This window comes from Lepus europaeus, chromosome 15 (genome assembly GCF_033115175.1).
Source record: "Lepus europaeus isolate LE1 chromosome 15, mLepTim1.pri, whole genome shotgun sequence".
Lineage (NCBI taxonomy): Eukaryota > Metazoa > Chordata > Mammalia > Lagomorpha > Leporidae > Lepus > Lepus europaeus.
This window is the reverse complement of record NC_084841.1, coordinates 27,203,860-27,230,160: the sequence shown is the minus strand read 5'-3', so window position 1 is coordinate 27,230,160 and position 26,301 is coordinate 27,203,860. Positions and strand designations below refer to the sequence as shown.

The 26,301-nt window shown below is 41.3% G+C and overlaps 1 protein-coding gene across 3 annotated transcripts; it reads left to right on the top strand.

Moving 5' to 3' along the window:
- On the top strand, window positions 1-24,945 carry C1QTNF3 (C1q and TNF related 3). Of its 3 annotated transcripts, none has more exons than XM_062211782.1 (6): window positions 1-158; window positions 7,274-7,385; window positions 10,162-10,316; window positions 15,068-15,197; window positions 20,066-20,165; window positions 22,983-24,945. In XM_062211782.1, the coding sequence occupies exons 1-6, from the start codon at window positions 75-77 to the stop codon at window positions 23,140-23,142; spliced, it is 741 nt and encodes a 246-aa protein (XP_062067766.1). In that variant the 5' UTR covers window positions 1-74; the 3' UTR covers window positions 23,143-24,945. The 3 variants fall into 3 exon arrangements, with proteins under 3 accessions (XP_062067766.1, XP_062067765.1, XP_062067763.1); XM_062211781.1 differs by having other exon boundaries at window positions 1-338; XM_062211779.1 differs by having other exon boundaries at window positions 1-377.
- Window positions 24,946-26,301: the final 1,356 nt, after the last annotated feature.

Below are 26,301 nucleotides of genomic sequence, written 5' to 3'. Positions count from 1 at the left end.
TCTGCCGGTGGAGAGCAGGGCGCCTGGGGCCGCCGCCGTCTTCCCGAGGAGGCTCTGTGGCTCTGTTGAGAACCATGCTCGGGAGGCAGCTCGTCTGTTGGCACTTGCTGGCTTTGCTTTGCCTCCCATTTTGCCTGTGTCAAGATGAATACATGGAGGTGAGCGGAAGAGCTAATAAAGTGGTGGCGAGAATAGTGCAGAGCCACCAGCAGACTGGCCGTAGCGGCTCCAGGAGGGAGAAAGTGAGAGAGCGGAGCCATGCTAAAACTGGGACTGTGGATAATAACACTTCTACAGACCTAAAACCCCTGAGACCAGATGAGCTTCCGCACCCCGAGGTAGATGACCTAGCCCAGATCACCCCACTCTGGGGCCAGGTACTCAGAATTCTCTTCTAAGGATTTCTGTGAAAGCCTAATGACTTGTGTTGTTGTTGTTGTTGTTGTTGTTGCTGTTGTAGTTAAGCTAAGATTCTTAGGATCAATGCTTCTGAGAACTGTGCTAAACTGCCTGTGGATCTCTTTCTGGGTTGCTCTGGGATATAAGGGGGCCTTGTCAGTTTCTGTTAGGAAATCAGCAGAAGTGGCAATGATGTGTTAAGATAAAGAGTGGCCTAACCAGCTTCCTGCTATGTGGGAACTTGGTTTCTTTCCTGCTCTGTTGGTACAGCAGGCTGCTGAGCCACGTAGATAGATGGATTGCTGTATATAATCAGTTGCTGATCCTGAGCATTGGACTTTATTATTCCTTCGCAGCAGGAGGCAGCTGCCCTTTGAGGCTGTCAAAAGCAATCAAAGTTCTGTTGCTTTGACTTGTGAGTTGACTGGGACATTTCATACCAGTCTTGTTTCTTTGACTCACGGAAGTCTCTATTGCTAAGCCTCTATGTTCAGCCTGTTTTAAAAAGAACCAAAGAGTTAAAGCAAAATAAGATCATGTATATTTAAAATACAAACCTTATGGTGTGATTGCTGTCTGGTAATCCCAGAGGGGTTGATATATTGCTTGATGTATAGTTCAGCATCTAAGGAAGTATCTTTGACTCTCAGAGTAGTGTGGAGTGAGTTAATATTTCGGTCTAGTAAATTACGAATCAGTGAAGCTTAATTTAAAACAGAACAAAAGAAACAGATTTTGACTCACCTTCTAGGCATCTTCTATGCTAACAGTGGATGAGGGGGCAATAAAAATTCCTTTGAATTATATGATCTTTGAAAAAGTAGGGTTACTTACAAGAACTGATGGCTTTTATACATTAACCCATTAAGTCCCAAGTTTTCAATTCTGTGACTATTTCAGTGACAAATTTATTTCAAAGTTACTATAAGTGGTATGTGAACTGCTCAATTTAACTCTTTTTTTTTTTTTTTAAATATTTATTTGGAAGGCAGAGTTAGAGAGAGGGAGAGAGACAGAGAGAGAGATCTTCCATTTGCTGGTTTATTCCCCAAATGGCCACATGGCTTAGGCTGGACCAGGCCAAAGCCAGGAGCCTGGAACTGTAACCACGTTTCCCATGCAGTGTCAGGGGCCCAAGCACTCGGGCCACCTTCTACATCGGCAGAGAGTTGGATAGCAAGTGGAGCAGCTGGGACTCAAACTTCCACTCATGACATGCTGGTGTCATAAGCTGCACCATAATGTGGGCCCCATTAATTTAAGTCTTGGGGCCAGCGCTGTGGCACAGCAGATAAAGTCGCAGTCTGCAGTGCCGTCATCCTATATGGGCACTGGTTTGAGTCCCAGCTATTCCTCTTCCGATCCAGCTCTCTGCTATGGCCTGGGAAAGCAATAGAAGATGGCTCAAGTCCTTGGGCTCCTTCCCCCCCTCCTCACGAGGAAGACCCGGAAGAGGCTCCTGGCTTCGGATTGGCCCAGCTCTGGCCATTGCAGCCAACTGGGAAGTGAACTGGCGGATGGAAGACCTCTCTCTCTCTGCCTCTCGTTCTCTCTGTGTGTAACTCTCAAATAAATAAATAAATAAATAAATCTTAAAAAAATTTAAGTCTTTATAGATGTCCTGTATATGAGATGATGGGGCATAATGAGTTAAATAGGCCCTGGAAAATCTCAGGCAATTGAAGTCTAAACCCCTCCTGCCACATATTAAGAAGTTTAATCATCTGTTTATATGAACAGACCAAGATTACACACAGAAACCAGTGCAGATTTGATACTATCCTGGGACTTCTTTTATTGTTGTTATTTTTTAAAAAATTTATTTGAGGAGGGAGGAAGAGTGTGTGTGTGTGTGTGTGTGTGTCTGAGAGAGAGAGAGAGAGCAGAGACAGAGAGACCAGTAGACACAGAAGGAGAGAGCTCCTATTTGCTGGTTCACTTCCTAAAGGCTGGGACTGGGCAGGGCCAAAGCTGGGAGCTGGGAACTCAATCCAGGTCTCCCTTGTGCTCTCACAGCTGCCTCCCAGGTTCTACCTTAGCAGGAAGCTGATGTCAGGATCCAGAGTTGGGTATTGAACTCAGATACTTTGTGTGTCCCAACTGCCAGGCTAGATGTCCTCTCCTAACCTGGGACTTCTGCCTGGACCACACAAGGTGGTTGCCCCACTGTTCTGTGGAGCTGTGTCAGGAGGAAATTGCTTCTTAGAGTTTCTAGAGAAATTGAAAGCCTCTAAGTATGATGCCACTTTTAGATTATGCTTTCATCTGATAATTTTCTGGCTAAAGGGTGATTAATGATGATTTGTTTTCCTTAGTGGTAAAGATAATTTGCACTTTTGTCCAAGTCTCGATCTGGATTTTCCATTGCCATAGATGGTGTCCTTCTTGGCTGTGACTGTGGGAGGTCCCGGAGGTGGCAGAAGGCAGTGACACATTGTCATTAGTTCCTGGCAACAACACTGAGCAGTCCAATGACATCCAAATTACATATCTACTTCACCCCACCTTCTAGTCCTGGGATCCTAAAGGATTTCTTTTTTAAGCATTTATTTTATTTATTTTAGAGGCAGATTTACAGAGAGAGAGAGAGGAAGAGACAGAGAAAGCAGTCTTCTACTCTCTGGTTCACTTGCCAAATGGCTGCGCCAGCCAGGGCTGGACCAGTCCAAAGCCAGGAGCCAGGAGCTTCTTGCAGGTCTCCCACATGGGTGCAGGGGCCCAAGGACCCATACCCTATTCCGTTGCTTTACCCATTCACATTAGCAAGGAGCTGGATTGGAAGTGGAGCAGCTGGGACTCAAGCCGGCACCCATAAGGAATGCTGGCATTGCAGGCTTAACCCACTAAGCCACAACAGTGCCCTCCCCCCGCCCCGCCGAATGATTTCAAACAATACCCCAAAAAGAGAAACTGGGAGATTTAGAGTCACTGATATTCTGGTATTTTTCAATTCAGTTCTACCAGTGGGGATGGAGACACAAATTGAATTAAGGGTTGTACTATGCTCCTCCTTCTTTCCTTACCTCCCTCAAACCTCTTCTTTCACCTTCATTCTCCTTTTTCCTCATTTGTTCCTTTTCTAAGCATTTCCTCTGCTCTACTTTGTACAAAACTTTAGGATGGGGACTGGAGAATATAAAAATAAACACACCCAACCTCCTGTCTCCTAATCATTTTGAAGAACTCCAGACACTTTGAGATGCGATGATTTTGAACTGTCCTTGCCTTGACTGTTGAGGCACAATGATTTTCTTCTTTGTTTGCTTGTTTTTATTCTTTACTTCTTTTTTCCTTCATACTAATCAGTGAACTCTCTACTTAGTATAAGTTTAATCTTATGAGTATAAAAATTAACTGAAAATTGATCTTGGTAAAAAATAAGAATGGGAAAGGAAGAGGGAGAAGGAAGAAAGGTGGGAGTATGGGTGGGGGGGAGATAGGAGGGAAAGTATCATCATGTTCCCAAATTTGTAAATATTACATGCATAAGATTCTATTCTTTAAACAAAATAAAAAAATTTTAGTGAAAATAAAGTAACTAAATTTCATTACATGCCATGTTATTAAGCAAGGTCAATGCACAACAGGCAGTTGGCAAAAGATGTCAGAGTGGTGATGGTTACTGAAGTGGAACTTAAGAGACCAGCGAGATGGATATCCATGGCACAGACTTCAGAAAGGGGCAAGCAATGAGGCTTGCGATCACCTGTGAGGAGTCGGGCATAGCTAGGGCCCCTGGGCTGTGGGAAAAGGATGCTGGAGGGCATTTGTGCCTGGCTGGAAAGGATTCTGTTAGGGAGTGTGGCCTTTGCTACCAAGAGCTTTGATTGTTCATAACAGGGTGGTGAGGTGGTCAGATTTCTGTCCTGGAGTGGAAGTGTCCTGGTGTTCCTAGGGGATTCCAGAGGGCAGACCTGTGTTCTTTTTCCCTGGCGTGTTCTCTAAATCATTCACCTATATCTATCTCTCCTCCTCTGTCACATCCACTTCTCCTTCCTTCCTCTCTCCTTCCTCTACCTTCGCTTCCTCTTTGGGTTAAAGAAGAGGTTATGGACTCTTCTTCCCAAAAGTCACTACTAATCCTAGAGCTTAATTCTGAGTCTCTGCCTCTTGGCCTGCATCTAGGAATAAGTGGAGCTTGTCTTCCCAATACCGCTCTCCTCCCATGCTGCCCATTAGCATGCCTTCAGTGCACATTTAATTATGAGAAGGAGCTGGTAAACTTGAGAGTCTTGGGTAACAGCTGCCTCCATGCAATTTCTCCTTCATGGGGAAAAAACACAGCTTGTCCAACTTCTTCTAAAAATCAATCAAAAGACTCACAACCATTGTACTTCTTAACTGAAAAGCAAGGCTAGGGGGAGGAACGTGTGACAGAATGTCGTAGGAGGGTTTTAGGAGGTGTGTGACCAATAGTAACCGGAAGTCTCTCACCACCTGGTGGCAGCTCTAGGTCCTTGACGTGCACCCAAGTGGCTTGAGCTCACATCCCAGGCCCAGTTAGCTTTGGTACCAGACTTCCATCTGCTGGCCTTAACTTCTTGAGCCCACACTTTGAAAACAGATCATTCTAAATTATTATTTGAGGCTTTGCAAACGTCTTTGGTTTCTGTGTATGCATCTTAGAGCAAGAAAGAAAACTCATGACCATCTCATCCAGTCCTCTGATTTAGCAGACAGGAAAGTGACATCTGGGGAACGGTGACTTCTCTAAGGTCACAGAGAACTGGGATGGGATTCTGATGATTCTGGTTCCAGTTCAGTGGTTGTTCCAACAGCCTCAAGCATCTTAGCTTTCCAGTCTATTCTTACACAATGGTTCCACTTCTGGACTTCCCCTCATTCCTTCCCTTCCCCATCCCTAAAATCCATCATTGGCAGAGTCCTAGATCTCCTGGGGTTTAAAAAGCTGTATTTTAGTGGAACACCAGAACTTCTTGGTCATTATAGATGTACTGTATATTTTCCTATTAAAAATAGAACTAGAAGAAAGGATTTTGAGTGTTCTTATCACAAAGGAATGTTACTGTTTGTGGAGATGGTTATGATTACCCCAATTGGGTGTCATGCAATGCCTACATGTATCAAAATACCACATGAAACCCCATAAATATGCCCAATGTTTAAATGTCAGTTAAAATAAAGAAAAAAATTAAAAAGCTATATTTCACATGAGCAAAATGAGTCCAGAAAATATGGAACATGTACTTCTTCTCTGAAAACAAGATAAGGAGTCAGCTCCTAAGAGCAGCTCCTGAGTGTTTGCAGGACAATGCTTGGGACACAGATGCTGTCTGTTTTCTCCGAACAGCTTCATGGAAAACTTTAGGAAAAAGAGATAGAGGGGTGAGGACCAAGTCCATGCTCATTTTTGATTAAAAAAAAGTAAGAACTAAAGACACAGCATTGTGAAACTTTCACCCAGTTTTCTGCTTGTATTTCTAGTGAGAGAGAAAACTTGGATTTTAAATTCTGTTTTTGCCCCCTTCTTCTATGTCTCTCTTTTCCTCTCCTGTCTTTCCTTTTTTTTTTTTCCTAAATGAATCCCATAGTAACAATATCCTGTTTTCAAAAGATCATTGAATTATAATTGGTGTCTAGGAAAGTTTCCACAAGTCTTCTGCATGACATAATTAAAAGGCAAGTTGCCAATTTAATGAGAGTCCACATTTTATATGCAAACCCAGCTCTTTTGCCAATCAACCCCCACCAGATCTTCAGCTCTTTGAAAATGAACACAAACTTTAGAAAGCTATCTTTGTACAGAGAAGCATTTAACTAGTTCAGTGTCATGTCAGCATATTTACCACTCATTACTACTCATTAACTGTGAGTCCACAATGGGATAATACTGAATTTTTTAAAAAATTTGACACAAAGAGAGACAGAGAGAGAAGAGAGAGAGAGAGAGCGAGCTCTCACCTGCTGGTTTATTCCCCAAGTGCCTGCAGTGACTAAGGCTGGGCCAGGGTGAAGCCAGGAGTTTGGAACTCAAACCAGGTTCCTCACATGGATGGCAGGGACACAGTCTCTAGAGCTATCACCTTACATTACCAAGAAGCTGCAGGCAGAGGCCAGAACTGGAAATCAGCCTCAGACACTCGGATGTGAGACACAGTCACCTTAACACCTGGATTAAATGCCCACCCCTCATCTTAAATTTCAAACTGCAATACATGGAACAGAACTCATAAATTCTAAGTTGTTTCAGGATGGTGAGAATTAAAATATATTAGACTTACAGTTAATAGCAATATGTTTTTAAATATTTTGTATTCTTAAAATTGTATGAGGGAATACATTTGTTAATTAGCTCCATTTAACCATTCCACAATATACAGAATAAATATATATAATTTTTACTTGTCAATGTAAATAAATAAATATAAATAAATAATGTAAATGAATAAATAAGGCATTGGAATAAATAATCCTATGTCTTTTTTCCTCAATTTCCTTAGTTCAGCTGCTAACCCAGTACATGACTATAGTTAGTTTAATAACTATGTTTGGAGTTGGCCGTTTTTGCATTGAGGGCCATGCACGCCATCTGGCTACATCTGAGGGGTTGGAGGGTGGGCATGAGGACCCCTGCAGCAGGAGTTTCGCCCTTTGCTGTCAGAGCAGCAGTAGGAAAGCACCTTCAGAATCGCCTCTCCAAGAAATGTTTCCTCCTTGACTTTGCTGTTTCCTTTTTTTTTTTGATCACCTATCTACTCCTGCCACTCCTATGCCACTCATTTCCCCACCCTGTATCATCTTTTCTGATGTTGTTGTGGGGTGATTCAAGGGCCAAAGCCTGAGGAAATTAAAACAAAAGTCCTAAGTGCTCACAGTACCTTTCCCTGAAACTTGTCTTTCCATCTTTTTAAAGTCTCCACAAACCGGAGGACTGCCCCCAGACTGCAGCAAGTGCTGCCATGGAGACTACGGCTTCCGCGGGTACCAAGGTCCGCCTGGGCCTCCAGGCCCTCCTGGCATTCCAGGTAAGGAAGAGTAAGTTGTGCTGCCAGTCTAATTGCAGATGACACCCAATTAGGAGCTAAGAACAAACCAAAATAATTTGGGATTATGTGTGTGTTATCTAGAGGATATGTATAGAAAACCCAAAGGAATGAGAGTAGGGTAGGGGTTCCAGGCTTATTAAGCCAATTTTGTTGGCTAAATACTAAATTCTGTAGTAGTTATTCTGTATATCACTTGCAGAACCCAAAACACTCAAGACACCCTGGGGTACCAGAGTCATAGGCTGGGAGACTCTTCACCGGCGTGGAGTATGCACTGTTGGATCTTAATTGGATCCTATTCTTAGTGCCAGTATTTCTGCCACAGTGTGCTTTGTGCTTCATACCGTCTCTGATTTTCAGGGGATTTATGAAGCGTGGGCAGGGTAGGGAGGAGAACTTACTGGACTGGACTGTCGTCATCTTCACAGTGCCATTTAAGGAGCTGTACACCCTTCTGTGTGATTCTAGGTGCAGCTAAACTTCTCTTCCCCCAGTCTCAGGGACTCTCCAGGTTCAAGTGTCTCGCAGTTGATTTTCATGCCTCATCTGACCTCATGGAAGCCGCCTTGGGCTCCAGGACCAAGTTGGGGCATGTGGGATGCTGTGGAGGTGGCAGCAAGTCCTTCTAGTCCTGCAGTTCAGCCATCTGTCCTCTTCTGTGCTGCTGCCCCCATGCACGGGGTCATTCTGGGGACTTGCTAGGATCGCAGGTCAGCCAGACACAGGGAAGCCCAAGGTTGCCTCTATCCTAGGACTCCCAAACCTATCTGGGTTTTTAACTGATTTTTCCTCTTGCAGTCCCTGGGGACAGTATTTCTTCTTGGGGTTCAACCAAAGTCCATTGCTCTTCTCTGATTCACGCCCATTGACTTTAATATTTATCAAATGTCTTTTACTATTTTACTATTTTGGACAAATCACTCACAAGAAACCAAATATGTGGTTAGAAAAACTCACTGTTAGACCTTGAGCTATGATTCCTAGCCCGGACTCTGTCACTGCTCAGCAAGGGTAGCAGCCAGCAGGTACAGCGATGTGAGGTAAGGGGCTTCCATACTCTTGAAATATCCGCAGCTCTCAACTTGTTTTTGTCTACACTGGACAGATTGGCCTTGCTTACATGTTTCCCATCAAGAAATGGCTTTCCCAAAGAACATAGTACTCTATAATAAAAAGTGAAAGTTCATCATTTAGAAGGATTGGAAGCTTGATATAAAACCTGATCACAGGTAGCATGAAAAAAATAGCAAAGGGTCCTGAAAAATAAAGGAAGAGGTGTGGATATGATTTATTAGATAAAGTAAAATGAAGAGTTGAAATTGTTATTCATCTCTTGCTTTCAAAATTATTGTTATGTTTTTATCAAGGAATTATGCCACCCCTATTATAAAAATGATTCATTTCCTCTGTATAAAACTTCAAGGACAGGGTTGGCATTGTGGCACAGTGCAGTAAACCTCCACCTGCCTCATCAGCATCCCAAATGAGTGCCACTTAGCATCCTGGCTGCTCCACTTCCAATCCAGCTTCCTGTTAATGCACCTGGGAAGGCAGTGGAGGATGGCCCAAGTGCTTGGGGCTTTAGTTACCACATCGGGGACCAAGATGAAGTTCCTGCTCCTGGCTTCAGCCTAGCCCAGCCTCAGCCATTGTGGTCATTTAAGGAGTGAATCAGTGGATGGAAGATCTCTGTCTATCTCTCCCTTTCTCTTGGTAACTCTGACTTTCAAATAAATAAATAAATAAATATTTTAAAAACTTCAAGGAGATAGAAAAGTGTGTAGAGTTATACAAAGATCACTATGGTTCATCTATTCTGGGCAACACTGCTATAGGTATTTGTGTGTAATTTATTCTCATCTTGTTTTCCCATGTGAATATATCATATATTCTAAACAAAACTGATATTATGTTCTATTTATGTATAACCCTTTAATCTAAACACATCATGGATATCATATATCACCAAACATTTTTATTTTAAAAAGAGTTATTTATTTATTTAAAAGGCAGATTGACAGAGAAAGAGAGAAAGAGAGAGAGAGAGAGATGGAGGGAGAAAGAGAGGGAGATACCTTCCATCTATCTGCTGGCTCACTCCCCAAATGGCTACAATGGCAGAGGCTGGACAATGATGAAGCCAGGATCCAAGAACTCCATCTGATCATCCTCTGTGGGTCTCAGAAACTCAAGTAATTGAGTCACCTTCCACCGCTGTCCAGGCATATTTTCAGGGAGCTGGCTCAAAGGTGGAGGAGCTAGGACTCAAGCCAGCACGCTGATATGGGATGTAGTGTCCTAAGCAGTGGTTCAGCTGGCTGTCCCACAACGCTGGTCCCTAAATATTTTCTTCAGCATCTCTTTTTATGACTGTATAACATCATTTATTAGACTTTGTCATTTTATTGTTTAATTCTTACATTTTTGGTAGCTATTTAGATAATTTTTAATGTCTGCTATTCTAAATGATAATGAGAAATCAGTCTTCTATTCGATTTTCATCCAAGACTTTTCTCCATAGAAAAAACAGGCTTTGGGGCCTTGAGACATCTGAGATTATTTTCTGAGCCCAATACTCCTTTTAAGAGAGGGCCAATTTCATTATATTCTTTGGCTGTATTTGAGATTGTTTCAAATGCCCCCCTCCTACTACTGAGCTTGGATGTTTTTGGAGAAAGGAGCTGTGTTCATCTAAAAATAGTTGGTGAGTATGAATGCCTGGATTTTCTCATGTGATAATGTCTGGTTGTTTAAGGAAACCACGGAAACAATGGCAATAATGGAGCCACTGGCCACGAAGGGGCCAAAGGTGAAAAGGGAGACAAAGGTGACCTGGGTCCTCGAGGGGAGCGGGGGCAGCACGGCCCCAAGGGAGAGAAGGGCTACCCTGGGATTCCACCAGAACTGCAGGTAAACTGCCCCTGGCACCCCTCCAGGTCACTTCTAACCTTGTCTGATCACCACCAAGGACTGGGCATCAGAAGGCTTGACCTCTGGCTCAGTTCTGCACAAATTCTGAGTAAAGCTGAGTCTCACTTGTTCATCCACACCACAGGGTATTTGCAGAAGGCCTCTGCTTTCCAAACAGAGCTTTGAGGTCATTCTTAGCAAGGAGAGAAACTTGTGAAGAGTGAAATCTTTTCCCTTATAAGCCCTCATTGCATACAAGGCATCCCTGGACATAAGTTAACGTATTTTCCAAGTGAGAAGATTTGTTAAATAACAACTTGGCCAGCTTAACTATGTAAACATTTATATGTATATGTAGAATATAAATAACATGTTTAAATACATATATAAAAAATAGAATGTCTAGCTATAATATTCTAGTCATTTTATTATATTTACATATTTCAAACACATACATGGATATTATTCACATATTGCTTTCTTAGATTTTTGGACATAAAGTAAATTTTTTGTATTTGAGTCATTCACACATAGTTTTTCACAGCAGATCATTTTCATTTCAGTATAAGGTTTTTTGAATCCATTAATAAGGTTACAACTCTATATCCTGTTCAAGTTTATCTATTTTTTAATTTGTCTTTAATGTTTATTTTTGTCTTTGAAATTATCTTTTTAAAATATCTATCTATCTGAAAGGCAGAGAGATGAGAGGGAGAACAGACAGAGATTGTCCATCCACTGGCTCACTCCCCAAATGACCACAGCAGCCAGGGCTGGGTCAGACCAAAGCCAGGAGCTGGGAACTCCCTCCTGGTCTCCCACATGAGTAACAGGGACCCAAGCACTTGAGCCATCCTCTGCACATTTGCAGGGAGCTGGATCAGAGGTGGAATAGCTGGGACTTGAACTGGTAGTCCTATGGGAGATGCCGGCATCACAAGCAGCAGATTAGCCCCATATGCCACGACACCCAACCTTTAAATGATCTTTACGTTTCTTGTTGCTAACAATATCTCAAGCTTGTAATTATTGTGTTAAGTCACCAAACAAAATTAATAAGTCTGGGTTAATTTTTTTTTCCAGAGGCAGGGAGGAGCTAATATTTTAAAATTAATTCTCCCGAGGGACTTCTATCAATATTGAAAAACTAGCATTTTAAAAATTAAGATTATTTCTGATCAATATGTCTTCCCAAAGAAAAGTTTGTGGCTGAAATAAAGTAAATGAGAGAAAGTCTATAAATGTGAGAGGCTTTTAAATAATCAGAATATAAAGCAATTCTTTTCCAAAAGAGAAGGGAAATCTTTGCCTTTTATTTGGGCAGATATGGTGGTTGTTAGACCTGGAACAAGTTCCATCAATTTTCTGTGTCTCAGCTTTTTTTCAAGTGTGAAATCAAAGGTCCTGGTGCTACTTTAACTGCTCTTTGCAGTTTTTGTTACTTTTTAGTGAGTGTTGTTTAATAATTGCAGCAATATGGGATCCATGTGCCAGCATAAAATTACAAAACTGAAGAGAGATGCCACTCAGGCAGGTTAAGGCTGCTAATAAGATGGACAGTGCCCATCTCAAAGACAGACACTGTAACTCAGAACTCATGGGTGCTTGTGCCAAGGTGAAGGGGCCCTGGGGCTGCCAGTGTAACAGAGCACATCTGTGCGGCTATTAAATTGCTCCGGTCACTGCTTTGCCCGCAAACCACAGTACAATCACTTGGGAGAACTCCTCTCACATATGTTGCAGAAGTCAGTCTGTTCTAGGCAGTGTGTGAAGAAGGACACTCCCTGTTCCCTGAAAACAGAATCCCAGAAAATGAAAGAATTCACCAATCTAATCCACACAGTTTCTTTTTTCTTTTTTCTTTTTTTTTTTTTTTTTTGACAGGCAGAGTGGACAGTGAGAAAGAGAGAGACAGAGAGAAAGGTCTTCCTTTTCCATTGGTTCACCCCTCAATGGTTGCTGCAGCCAGCGCACTGTGCTGATCCAAAGCCAGGAGCCAGGTGCTTCTCCTGGTCTCCCATGCAGGTGCAGGGCCCAAGGACTTGGGCCATCCTCCACTGCACTCCTGGGCCACAGCAGAGAGCTGGACTGGAAGAGGAGCAACTGGGACAGAATCCGGCGCCCTGACAGGGACTAGAACCCGGGGTGCTGGCGCCGCAGGCGGAGGATTAGCCTATTGAGCCGTGGCGCCGGCCCAACACACAGTTTCAGTGACTCATTTAACGAGGACATTGGATTGACTTGCATAGTGTCTCTCCCATGGTGGTTTCCAGCAAAAGCATTTCTGGACATTTTCCTAAGGTTCTTTTAGTTATTGTTAGCAGTTTATATTGTGAAGTTCAATTTTGTGAAGGCTGGTAGTAGTAAGAGCAGTAGAGTAGGAGGAAGAGGAGGAAGAGCAGTGCCCCATTCTCTGCTTCAGTGCTATAGAAATTTGAAAGTCAATTATTGAACAACCTGCAGAATGAACCATTAGAAATGACACAGCTGTGACTCAGTCTCCTGTCTTTGGAACCTAACTACGTAGTTTATTCCCGGACTCATCGGGCCTTTTGGCTGCCATCACGAGCAGGTATCTTTTTTTTTTTTTTTGACAGGCAGAGTGGACAGTGAGAGAGAGACAGAGAGAAAGGTCTTCCTCTTTGCCGTTGGTTCACCCTCCAATGGCCGCCACGGTAGGCGCGCTGCAGCCGGCGCACCGCGCTGATCCGATGGCAGGAGCCAGGTGCTTCTCCTGGTCTCCCATGGGGTGCAGGGCCCAAGCACCTGGGCCATCCTCCACTGCACTCCCTGGCCACAGCAGAGAGCTGGCCTGGAAGAGGGGCAACTGGGACAGGATCGGTGCCCCGACCGGGACTAGAACCCTGTGTGCCGGCGCCGCAAGGCAGAGGATTAGCCTAGTGAGCCGCGGCACCGGCACGAGCAGGTATCTTAAATTAATTCTCTTCACTGATGGAGCAGAAGCTTCTGGAGATCCATAAAGTCTTACCCAGAAAGTCCTCGCAACCAGTCCCAGAAATGGCTGCTGGCACCAATTGGCTTCTCTCATTTCCTTGATCTAAATTATTATTCCAATAAGACATTGTTTTAGGCAAAATCATGCCCAGAAACTTTTACTTTCCCAATATCCAAATAGACTGCTAGTTTTGTTAAACTATTTTTTGACATTTTCAATAACTGAAAAACATTTCCTTTTGTCTTTTAAAGATTATTCATACCTTTCCAGTGTAAGACAAATTTAGAAAACAGCTGTGGGAAAAAAAGTCCAGAGATGATTATTATTAAAATATGATTATACATATTTTCTGATATATATCTGTGTAAACACATAGACAATTTTAAAATATGTTAGAAATATACAGTACTATTATTACCTTATTTCATGAATGACAATATGTCTTAAACTGATATCAGCAAGTAGAGTTCTACATCTTTTTTTTTTAAAGGTTTATTTGAGAGGTAGAGTTACAGAAAGAGAGAGGGAGAGACAGAGAGGAAGGTCTTCCATCTGCTGATACACTCCCCAAATGGCTGCAATGGCCAGAGCTGAGCATATCTGGGATGCTGGTGCTATTGGTGGAAGCATAGCCTATGCCACAGCACCGGTCCTGAGTTCTACATCTTTTTTTTAAATTTTTAAAAAAAATTTTTTAAATTATTTATTTATTTTGAAAGAATTACAGAGAGTTACAGAGAGAGAGAGAGGGAGGGAGAGACACAGATAGAGATCTTGCATCTGGTGGCTCATGCCCCAGATGGCTGCAATAGCTTAATGCTAGGCCATGTCAAAGCCAGTAGCTTCATCCAGGACTCCCACATAGGTGGCAGGGGCTCAAACACTTGTGCCATCTTCTGCTGCTTTTCTTAGGCCATTAACAGGGAGCTGAATTGGAAGTGGAGCAGCTGGAACATAAATTAGCACCCACATGGGATGCCAGTGTCACAGGTGGTGGCTTTATCCCCTAACCCACAGTGTTGGCCCCAAGTTCTATATATTTAAAATGGATATATCTTTTTTCCTAATATAAAATTAGCATATACTCATTTAAAATTATAGATGCAGTGAAGAAAATAAAAATTTCCCAAGGAACTTTTACTGAATCTGCTATTAATAATTTTGTGGATATTCCTATAGATTCTTCCCTCAACTTGAAGAACCCCACCCACACAGACACATTCAACAAAGTCTGGCATCAGGTCATAATGATCTTATGTTGTTTGATTTTTAATTAAGAATATATTAAAGATATTTTTGTTTTATATATATATATAGACATATATATATACATTTTGATCAACATCAAGGATTCTCAAAGTGTGTTTGAATCATCTATTCCAAAAGAAATTAATAGATATCTGCTGGGGAGAAATAATACAGGGTCAACAGAATTTAAAAACTGACTGTAGGGTTTCTCTAGTCCTTTAATATGTTAATGTGAACTTGTTAGGTACAAATGGGGAATTTTATCCAAATTTTCCCTGTATTACTTAATAACAATTTTAATGACAAAATTTATTTAAAGAGTGATGTCTCCTAAAACATAGGTTCAGAACTGTGGATCTACATGACTATTCTAATGGTTGCATAGCATAAAAATGTTAGAAATTACCATAATTTATTTACTCTCTGTCTACAGATGGATATTTATTTCCAATCTTGCTGTGATAAATAATGTTGCAATAAGCTTATTTATGTGGAAAGATTATTTAAGATAAATTGTCTATTAACTAACCAGAAAATCTTTCCTTAGATTGCATTCATGGCATCTCTGGCAACTCACTTCAGCAATCAGAACAGTGGGATCATCTTCAGCAGTGTTGAGACCAACATTGGAAACTTCTTTGATGTCATGACTGGTAGATTTGGGGCCCCAGTATCAGGTGAGATGTAAATATAAATGACTGAGTTGATCAATCTAGACCTCAAAAAAGAATAAGAAGGCAGGGTAAGAGGAAGGAGGTGGGGAGCAAAGAAGGGAAGAAGCTAAGGTAGAAATGCGTTCTGATTCTGTTTAAAATAAGTAGCTTATGCAGAAAATAAATGAATTGAATCTGAAGGACAAAAACCCCTTTCAAAAATGATGGCCAGGATTGTTAAGATGAACTCTGATTGGAACTGAACCAAAGAATCCCTAAGAGGGCATAGTTACCTGTCCTTAGAGAGCAAGTCTCACACCTTCAGTGTGTTGTGACCTTGTTCTCATCCCAAGAAGGGCATGGCCCAGTATTTTTTTTTTCCTTTTTAAAAATTTATTTGCATGCATTTCATAAATACAACTTTAGGAATGTAGTAATTCTTCCCACTATACCCACCTACCCACCCACACTCCTATCCTTCTTCCTCTTCCCTCTCCTGTTTGTCTATTTTCATTTCACTTTATACACAGAAGATTAACTCTATTCTAGGTAAAGAGTTCAGCACTTTGTATGAGGGAGAAATAAAAAGAAAGAGAGGAACAAACAAACAGAGACAAAAAAAAAACCCTAAAAACAAAAAATATGAAAAAAAAAAAAAAAAAAAACAAGAACAAAAGCTGTTCTTCAACAGTCCAGACAAGGGCTGTTCAAAGTCATTGCATCTCAATGCTAATTTTGCTTTTTTTTAAAAATTTTTTGAAACTTAATTATCTTTAAAGAGGAACCCAAGAATGATACATCTTTTGCAAGCACTTAAGACATAACTATAATTTGTGTGACATAAGAATACTCTCCACTTAATATACTAACATGCATGTATTCATTTGAGAGAGAGAGAGAGAGATTGAGCACTCCCAATACTGATTAATTCACTCCCCAAATGCTTGCAAGGGCTGGGCCAAAGTCAGGAGCCAGGAATTCACTACAGGTCTCATACATGGGTGTCAGAAACCTAATCACTTGAGCCCCTCCCTGCTCCCTGGGAGAGTCTGTATTAGCAGGAAGGTGGAGTCTGAAGCCAGAGCTCTGACATGGGATGCCAGAACCCTGACACTGCCAGGCTAAATCCTAAGTTTTTTGAATTAAAAGAAAAAAATGAGGAGGTAGCATATTTGCATATTTTAAAAACTAAAACAGTTTATGCAAGTAGATTTTCTTTCTTTTTTATCTAAAACCTAGCCCACTCTGCACAAAAACATCCTTGCTTTTCTTTAACAGTATGTTTTAGAAATCTTCTCATATTGTTTCTTCCTTCCTTCTTATAGCTGGATGTCCCAAAGCATAATTACTTATTTCCTTATTGCTGGGCATTTGTGTTGTTTTTAGTTATTTTGCTATTACAAGCAAAGCTGTGGCCGGTGCCGCAGCTCACTAGGCTAATCCTCCGCCTGCGGCGCCAGCACCCCGGGGTTCTAGTCCCGGTCAGGGTGCCGGATTTTGTCCTGGTTGCTCCTCTTCCAGTCCAGCTCTCTGCTGTGGCCCAGGAGTGCAGTGGAGGATGGCCCAAGTCCTTGGGCCCTGCACCTGCATGGGAGACCAGGAGAATCACCTGACTCCTGGCTTTGGATCGGCGCAGCTCGCTGGCCGCAGTGCACTGGCCGCAGCGGCCTCTTGGAGGGTAAACCAATGGAAAAAGGAAGACCTTTCTCTCTCTCTCTCTCTCTCTCTCTCTCTCTCTCACTGTCTAAAAAAAAAAAAAAAAGCAAAGCTGTAATGACTGACTTTGAGTAAACTATATTGTAATTGAGCCTGTTCAGATATCCTTGTAGGCTAAAATACCAGCAGTAGGATTATAGGGTGAAAGGATGAACTTATCTGTAAGATTGATCAGTTTTACCAAATTATTCTTCGTGTGGTTGTACCAGTGTATGTCTATTATCAAAATATGGAAGTATTTATTGCCAGAAAGCCCCATCAATAAAATATGCTTTCAAATGATACCTGGACATAGGTAAAAAAAAAATTCTATTTAGAAAACAAAAACTTTTGACTTTGAAATAATTTTAGAAGAGTCACAAAAGTATTACATATCATCTATCTCCTTTAGGCAACATTTCTTATGTTAGCATTTTATATAAATGTATTATAATGACTAACATGAAGGTATGTTCAACAGTATGACAAAATTATGGGCTTTATTTCAGATTGCCCCAATTTTTAGTTCCTTCTCTAGTCTGTCCATTTATACTAAAAGTTCTTGCATTGATTCTTTCATGGAATCAGTTATGTCATTAATATATTTTAAACTCACTATGGATATTTGGCTGTTTTTCATCTACTACATAACATTTCATCTTGTAATCCCATCATAAGTCAAGGAGCATCTGTATTTTAAAATTTACTGATTTTTTTTTCAGTTGCCTAGTTTTGCAGAAAATGGGTTTTACTCTGGTTTTTGATTTTCAGTTTTCCCTGTTTTGTATAGAGTACCCAGCTGGAAAAGAGAAACAGTTATGGATAATGTGGTCATGGTACAGTTGTCACAAGTGCTGTTAACGTGTGCCTTGTTTCATTAGTCAGCAATGAACTGACACACGAAGCAAGTGAACAACCTTTCACCACACTTCGGTCTGCTTTAACATGCTCATATTCCTGTGGCTTTATGCTCTGAAGGTTTCTGTTGGGATTTTCCTATGGCTGTTTTGTTGAATATGATCCATACCACTGATTGCAGATCTACCTGGTCAGCCCAGATCTACCTGGTCAGCCATTGCACTGTTTCTCCTGACTTCAATGACCTTATAATTGAAAACTAAAGACTTAGTTTCTAGAACTCTCTTGGGTTGGATGCCATTCAGGCGACAGTGACTATCGGAACTCCTCCAATAGACTGCAAAGTGACCCGTTTGTACTTTTCAGCTTTGATGAAATAGAAAAGGTTAATTTCTGCACTCACAGTAACACAAAGACCTGAGGACCACAGTGCGAGTGTGGTGCCTCTGGCTGCAGAACCTGCAGTTGTGAGAAAGCCCCTTGTGAATATCACATGGATTTATTTCTGTGTTTCCAATTCTAGGCATTTCATTTACTCAACATCTGGTTTCTTAGTCTGTTATTTCAAAGATGTTTTTGCAATCCATATTTTTATAGTACTCATCATTTTTGAGGAAAACTAATACAATTTCCTGTTATTTTTTATTCCAGCTTTATATTCTTGAGCCACTGAAAACTGTGTGGAAGGGAGGAAGGAAGAGGATATCATTATGTCCTTAGAATTGTATCTACAAATCACATTGAATCTGTTAAAAACTAATTTAAAATTAAAATAAAACAAATCAAAAATGTAAAATTGTGTGGGGGGGTGAAGATTTGTAAAATGTAAAAACACTGGATATATATATATATATGCATATATATATATACACACACCATTTTGTTTAAATCCTTTAATTTTTTTTTAAATTTTTGACAGGCAGAGTGGACAGTAGAGGGAGACAGAGAGAAAGGCCTTCCTTTTTGCCGTTGGTTCACCCTCCAATGGCCGCCGCGGTAGGCGCGCTGCGGCCAGCGCACCGCGCTGTTCCGATGGCAGGAGCCAGGTGCTTCTCCTGGTCTCCCATGGGGTGCAGGGCCCAAGAACTTGGGCCATCCTCCACTGCACTCCCTGGCCACAGCAGAGAGCTGGCCTGGAAGAGGGGCAACCAGGACAGGATCGGTGCCCCTAAATCCTTTAATTTTAACTGCTTCTACTTTTCATCTGTGGGTCAATCTCTAGGCATACGAATGGGTGTGACTGATTTTTGTACAATTACCTTTGTACGCAGCACATTGCAATCATACTTTTAAAATTTGGTTTGACTTAACTCAGAATCAGATGGGTCAACATGGCTTCCTTTTAGCTTCCATATTAGTTGCACACTTAGAAAAGAAATAGAATCGATCAGTGCTCTTTTTTTTAAAGATGTTTATTTCTGTATTTTTCTCTTGCAGGGCTACTAGTTTAAAAAGGTCACATGAAAATCAATAAGAGCTTGATGACTTATATTCACTCACTTTTCCAAAATGCACTCGCAGATGCAAGCACATGTAGAATTGGGGACATTTTCTTCCAGCAGTTCCTTTATCATTTCAATAAAAGCACTTTCTGTACTGGCATTTAGAGTATATCAGGTCATATTAAATTGCTTTCCGTGAGGAGTCCCAGGCTCTAGTAAGAAATCACACATCCTTTAAAGTATGTTGGCCTTTTTCAAATCATGAGGATACAGACTTTCTGTAACAAGGTCAACACGGCAGAGTCACAATTTGATTTTTCTATCTATTACACACTATTTCACTCTTTTACAATGAATAATGTGAGAAATTACTCAAGCTGTTTCTTTGAAACTATTAAATCTGTATTCTGTGTAAAGTATTGCCTCACTTTTGGCCAGCACCTGTAGTGCTTATAGGCACCTGTTTTAATGTTCTATTGAGTCATTTGTTAGGCTAAGAAACATAACATGCATTTACCCACAGGGCTCTATGTACCTTGTCAACAAGAGTCCTGTGACAGCTGCTGATAATAGTTAACCTACACCTACAAAGAGCATTTTGTCAGGAGACAAGGTAGTGAACTGCAGTTCAGGTGAATAGATTCCTTCTCCTAATGACTTCATCTTATTTTTAGGGATACATGATGCACACAATGAGAAAATCTCAAATATCTTAAAGTACTTTGAAGGTGATCAGATAAAGAAACTCTTAGACAAACAAAGGCCAAGAAGAAGTGAAGTACCACATAGACTATTAACAAATAAATGTGGAGTCATTTGATATATCTTCCTGCTATCTCCAGCTCCTTGCTGTGTGATATGTTAGTGTAACTCTGGGTAAATACCTGCTTTTTTCAGGGGTGTATTTCTTCACCTTCAGCATGATGAAGCATGAAGATGTTGAAGAGGTGTATGTGTACCTTATGCATAATGGCAATACAGTCTTCAGCATGTACAGGTGGGTGGTCTTTTCTGTCATGGGTCTCTTCTGTACTGCCATTGTTTGTTCAAAGGATGGTCAATGACAGGCATGTGTATAGGAACCAGCAGAGGCCCTCCCAGCTCTTGTCCTCAACGACAGCATCACACACCAAAATATGGCAGGTTCTTACTACTGCTTGGGAAGAAATAATTCTGATGAACTTGAGCATCAGCATGTTGGAAAGAGGTTTTGAGCCAACTACTAGCAGCTCCCCCTCCCCATACCTATCCATTTGAATTCTTTTCTTAACCCATACTTTCCTTCTCTTGCTGCCATTCCTTCTGCCTTCCTACTCTTCTTTAGCTTTAGCCTAGGACTTAGGCCTTTTGGTGGCTTTCTCCTCTGTTGTCCTGGGCTGGTAGGTTCTGAAAGTTGGGGATAGGTCCTCCCTCTTCAGGTTGTGCTACTGCTCTGATACTTTTCCTAGCCACCTGGCCCTGTCTCCTTGGGCAAAAAGCAAATAACACTCTTTGCTCCAAGATTACCTTGGGATGTGTCAGAGAGGCAGTGAGTCAATGCCTTTCCCATATTTATATAGGCAATGAATCTTTCTCACACTATTTTTGATAAATTTGGATGATTGATAAGCTTTTTTTTCTAGAGCCTAGCTTAAGTGAGAAGTATTTGAAATGTCAAAAGAGAAAAAGATGAATTAGTGTAGGTGTAACTTCTGCAACAAAGAGATGCAGGATATGGGGGCTCGATCACTCAAGAACTATTTCCCTATACCAAGCCAGGGCAAGGGTTCTAGGTTGGGGAAGGATGGGAGAGGTGGAAAGTGTGGAGGAGGGAGTTGTGCAGACGCTGGGAGGGGGCTTCTTCCTTCTGGTGTTTGAAGGAGCCAGGCTGATGGAAGCAGCTCTGCCATCTATAAAGCTGCTTTCTACATGCACGTTGGTCATGTTCATTGGCAGAGACAGAGGAGGAAAGGAAAAACTGGTGGAAATTTGTATGCATCAGATGTTCTTTCCGAGAACTTGATCACATTATTCCCCACCCCTAATCCCACCCACCCAATGCAAGGACAGCAAGGGCAGTAGTGTAGCTCCTGTGGGGAAGGGCAACATGGATTCTGGCTTTCTCTGTCTCTCTGGTTTTGAAATATCCATTGAGTTCTTCTTTATAAAATTAGCATATGCATCTCCCCAACTCTGCCTCCATCGGAGATAGTCTAAACCACCATTAATGCATCAAGTTCAAAGTCCAGAATGGGCCATGAGGAATTCTTTTCTTCCAGTTGATCCCATATCTCTTTATCACCTGATTCTGTCTTCTGGGAGGGTTTCCTTTGTTTATTTTTCTCTATGGTCACATCTAACTGGTAAGTAGGTTTTCTCAAGGCTCTTTCATAGCCTAATTCCTGCTGTTGCAAATTTGAGGGCTAACTTCTCAAGCCTTTTTAAGGTCAGGTTTGTGTCTTTGGTGCTTTCATTTCCTCTGAACCTTAGAAGGCTCTATTCATTACAAGTTGCCTGTCTTAGTACATCCTACCCAATGTGTTTTTCTTGACAGACAGCTTTTCTGTTCTTCCTCTGATTCTATGTCCTCATACCGTATCCCAGTTTTCTAGTGGTTACGACGATGCTGTCTAAAACAGTAGATTTGTGCAGAAAGTCAACATTTTTAACTATTAGATTGTGACACAGCTCTACTGATTGAATAAGAAGTTTTAATTGGGGCCAGCGCCGTGGCTCACTTGGCTAATCCTCCGCCTGCGGCGCCAGCATCCCATATTGGCTCCAGGTTCTAGTCCTGGTTGCTCTTCTTCCAGTCTAGCTCTCTGCTATGGCCAGGGAGGGCAGTGGAGGATGGCCCAGGTGCTTGGGCCCTACACCCGCATGGGAGACCAGGAAGAAGCACCTGGCTCCTGGCTTCGGATCAGCGCAGCGCCAGTTGTAGCGGCCATTTGGGGAGTGAACCAATGGAAGGAAGACCTCTGTCTCTCTCTCTCTCTCTCTCTCTCTCTCTCTGTCTATAACTCTACCTGTCTAATAAATAAAAAAAAAAAGAAGTCTTAATTGGAAAACCTCAACTTTATCTCTGCTCTTCCAGATATAAAACTCAAATGACTTTGCAACCATGTTCATGCCCAAAAATCCAGACTCTATTTACTTCTTCTACTTCAAACATGTCAGTTCTTGTCTGAGCTCATCTTTCGTAGAAATATTTTTCTAAAAGCAGCAAAGAGTATTTTGTTTTTTTCTAATCTCTCTCCTTAGAGTACAGGCATAGCTCTATCTTCTGAGTTAGCCCTTGTTTTCATCACTATATGCCATAAATTTCCAGCTCAGTATTTTCTCACTGCAACATATTTTCTTTTGAGTTATGGGAGCACCCTCTGTTACTGCCAAATTTTAGATTAATTATTGGAAGCTAAACTACTGTAGCAAGGGCCTTATGTAATAATTCAAACATAATAGAACTTTTCCTTCTCATCAGTCTAGGATGTGGGCAGGGTAGGGGGAAGGTTCCAAGTGGAGACAGGGGGCAGAGCTCTCCTCTACAAAACCTTCAGGAATCCAGGCTTCAACACATAGCTTCCAAGGTCATTCTAGTCATTGTTGCTAATGTTCTTGACAATCATAAGGAAGAAGGGGCAAGGAGGGGTGTTTGTGCAAGTTTTATTGGCCAGCCTTAGAAGGAGCACATGTCATTTCTGCTCATATGCCATTGACGGAACTTAATCACATGACCATACCTAAATGTGAGAGAGAAGCAGATGACAGATTTTGATGAAGAGCTGTCTATTTGTTGTCAACACTAAGCAGTTTGTGTCTCTTTTTTTCTTCCCAGCTATGAAACAAAGGGGAAGTCAGATACATCCAGCAACCATGCAGTGCTGAAGCTGGCCAAAGGGGATGAGGTTTGGCTAAGAATGGGCAATGGTGCTCTCCATGGGGACCACCAGCGCTTCTCCACTTTTGCAGGCTTCTTGCTCTTTGAAACTAAGTAAACATGAATAGGAATAGTTCTACTTTGGGGAACATTTGTAGCTGAGCTGGGATTGTTATGATATGAGGAACAATAAAGTTGAGGGTTCTAAAGCCTGTATTTAAAAAAAATTATTGGTTACATTGCTAATCATGCTACAGGTACACCAATACTGTTAAAGACTCAGGGTCTCAGCATATAAACCATGTGAGTTTTCAGAGATGACCTTGACTAATATACCCAGCACTTTTATCACTCTTCTCTGGCACTAAAGGAGAATTCTCCTCTGATGCAGACTGGAAATCATTGTTCCTATCAGAGAAGTCATTTTAAAAAAGTTTTTAAGTTGATATAAGCGTTCAGGAGCCTCTGAAGTTCTTCGTAATGTTTCAGAGAATATGATACAATGATCATGATGGAGCTGGGGCAAGAACAGAGGCACTAGCCAGGACCTGGGTACCAGAAACATCTGTAAAGTCCAGACTGGGAAGTAACAGTGATCCAGTGGGTCAGTGTTCTCAAAGTCTAAGTGTTGTCTGGTAATTCCACATAGTTTTTAGGTAGAAGAAGTATTGACAAAGCCCACAAAGAATTGACTCCTCTTTTAAAAATAGAGATATTTCTGTTGTGAAATCTTTACTTCTAATGCTTGTACTTTTAGAAATAGAATTTTCTCATGATCCAGACTGTAGATTGTCAATCTGGGGTGTTTGTCAGATTGAATCTTTGTCACTGTATTTCTTGAGTTGCAGTGGATCTTTGATGACTTTGGGCTGCATGACCAGCTGAGATGGTCTCTTAATGATGCATGTCTCTTGAGGACAAAATCTTTTTTAAGAAAATTTGGAAATTACTCCAACAAGTTAATCCTTTGCACATGCTATGTCATGTTGGAGGGGCTATAAACTCTATTGTGCACAGTCCAACTAATGGCTACACAAGGACATTCCATTTAAGAGACAGGTGAGAAACCTTTTGGTCAAGAAAAAAATATGATTTCATGTATTGATTACTGTATTAAGCCATATTCACAGAGCAACTTTTACATACCATGTTTGTAAGAGGTGCCCCTAGCTGTTGCCTCTGCTTCCCCACCCCAAAATCTATTCTCAGAGGAATAAATTTGCTGCCAAAGCAACATTTGCAAGAATATGCCATAAGTTCTGTAGAAAGTATGTAAATATGGTACCCCTAGCTGATTGGTCTTAAACAAAGGAAACTTCATTGGAATATGCATTTACTCTGATGTTGAGCCATATTTAAAATGCACCAAAGAGAGGCCTATCTGAAAAATATGCAATGAATTCTCTTTGAAATAATGAACCCTCCAGTTATTCTGTATTTCCACAAAAGCTTTTTAATTATGGATTTCTTAGTGTTGCTCACCATTCCATGTGAGGTGGGGAGAAGTAACGAGGGCAGCTCAGTACTAACTCAGTACCCCTTTTGCTCAGTTCAGCTTTTGACTCTTTCCTTTGATCCACAAGCCTTTTGAAACTCTTTCAGAATCCACATGTAATGCTATCTTAATGTGTATGGTTAGTAGCTATAACTGGCTTGGCCAGTAATGATTTTGTGATTATGTATATGTTTGTCTACTCTAGGCTATTTGGTTATGTGGTTGAAGTTGAAGTTTATTCTGATCAAATATCATAAGTATTTCATAGAAATGTATTATCAATAAATAATTGAATGATGTGTGTTGACCAAAAAGATTCATATCTGGAAAGCATACGTTGCCTAATGCACTAGAGGAAAATTGTGGCCTGGCTTTAGGTAAAACAGCAATAAAAAATGTAACAAGCAATATGTGAAAATAAATATGCCTTTGTAAAATGAATTGATTTTTTAATTTTTTAAAAATTTTCTTAATGAAATGTAATAGTGATAGAATTGTCAATTCGCTATGGTTAAAACAACGTGAACAGCCACACCAACCCATGATGTGGGCACAGACTTGGGGTACCCTTTCTCCAAAAGCTCCACTTTTCTGTTATTCCATTGTTATAAGTTGAACCATTGAATACATTGATATGTAGAGGTCCCTTAGTAAAATCAGAATATCTCTGAAGGAGGGGGATTTCCTCACACACTTGAAGTCTTTCTATGTACAGGCCTACACTCTGGTTTGTACCTTAGTAGAGATTCACATGGTTTGAGTGTAGGCAAATGGAAAGCATCATGAGCTTGTAAATAAATCCCAAGTGTGAGGTAATGCAATTCACAAGGGAAACTGGAGAAGGCCAAAGTAATTAACAGTGCTTCGACAATTTTAACCCTGGATCAGAACTCTACATTAATTTTTCCTTAACCACAGTTTGTCTTCTTGAAGTTTCAGTTACTCGCCGTGAACCACAATCTAAAAATATCAAATGAAAAATTCCAGAAATAATTCATAAGTTTTGAATTGTGTACCTTTCTTAGTAGCATGCCATCCTGCTCTGACACGGATCCTCATCCATCCAGCACATCCATGCTGTATATGCTCCTTGCCTGTTGGCCCTTCACTGTCTTCTCAGGTATCAGACCATTGTCTTGCTGTTGCACTGCTTGTCTTCAATTAACACTCATTTTTACTTAGTAATGGCCCCAAATCTTTAAAAAATTATCATGCTGGCAATTTGGAAATACCACAGAAAAGCCATAAAATTCTTACTTTGAAAAGGTGAAAATTCTCAACAAGGAAAAAGAAGAATATGCTGAGGTTGCTAAGATCTATGGTAAGAATGAGTCTTTTATCTATAAAATTGTGAAGAACAAAACAAAATCCATGCTAGCTTAGTTGTTTCACCTCCAAGTGTAAAACTTATAGCCACAGTGCATGAGTGCTTAGCTTGGGTGGAAAAGCACTAAATTTGTGGATGTACATATAGGAGAAAACATGGCATATAAAGTTCAATATTATTGGTGGTGGCAGGCATCCGCTGGGTGTCTTGGAAGCCCCTGAGGAAAAGGAGGGACTAATGTGGGGCTGGTGCTGTGGTGCAGAAGCTGGCCTGAAGTGCTGGCAACCCATATGGGTGCTGGTTCTAGTCCCGGCTGCTCCTCTTCCAATCCAGCTCTCTGCTATGGCCCGAGAAAGCAGTAGAAGATGGCCCAAGTCCTTGGGCCCCTGCACCTGTGTGGGAGACCTGCAAGAAGCTCCTGGCTCCTGGCTTCGGATCAGCCCAGCTTTGGCCAT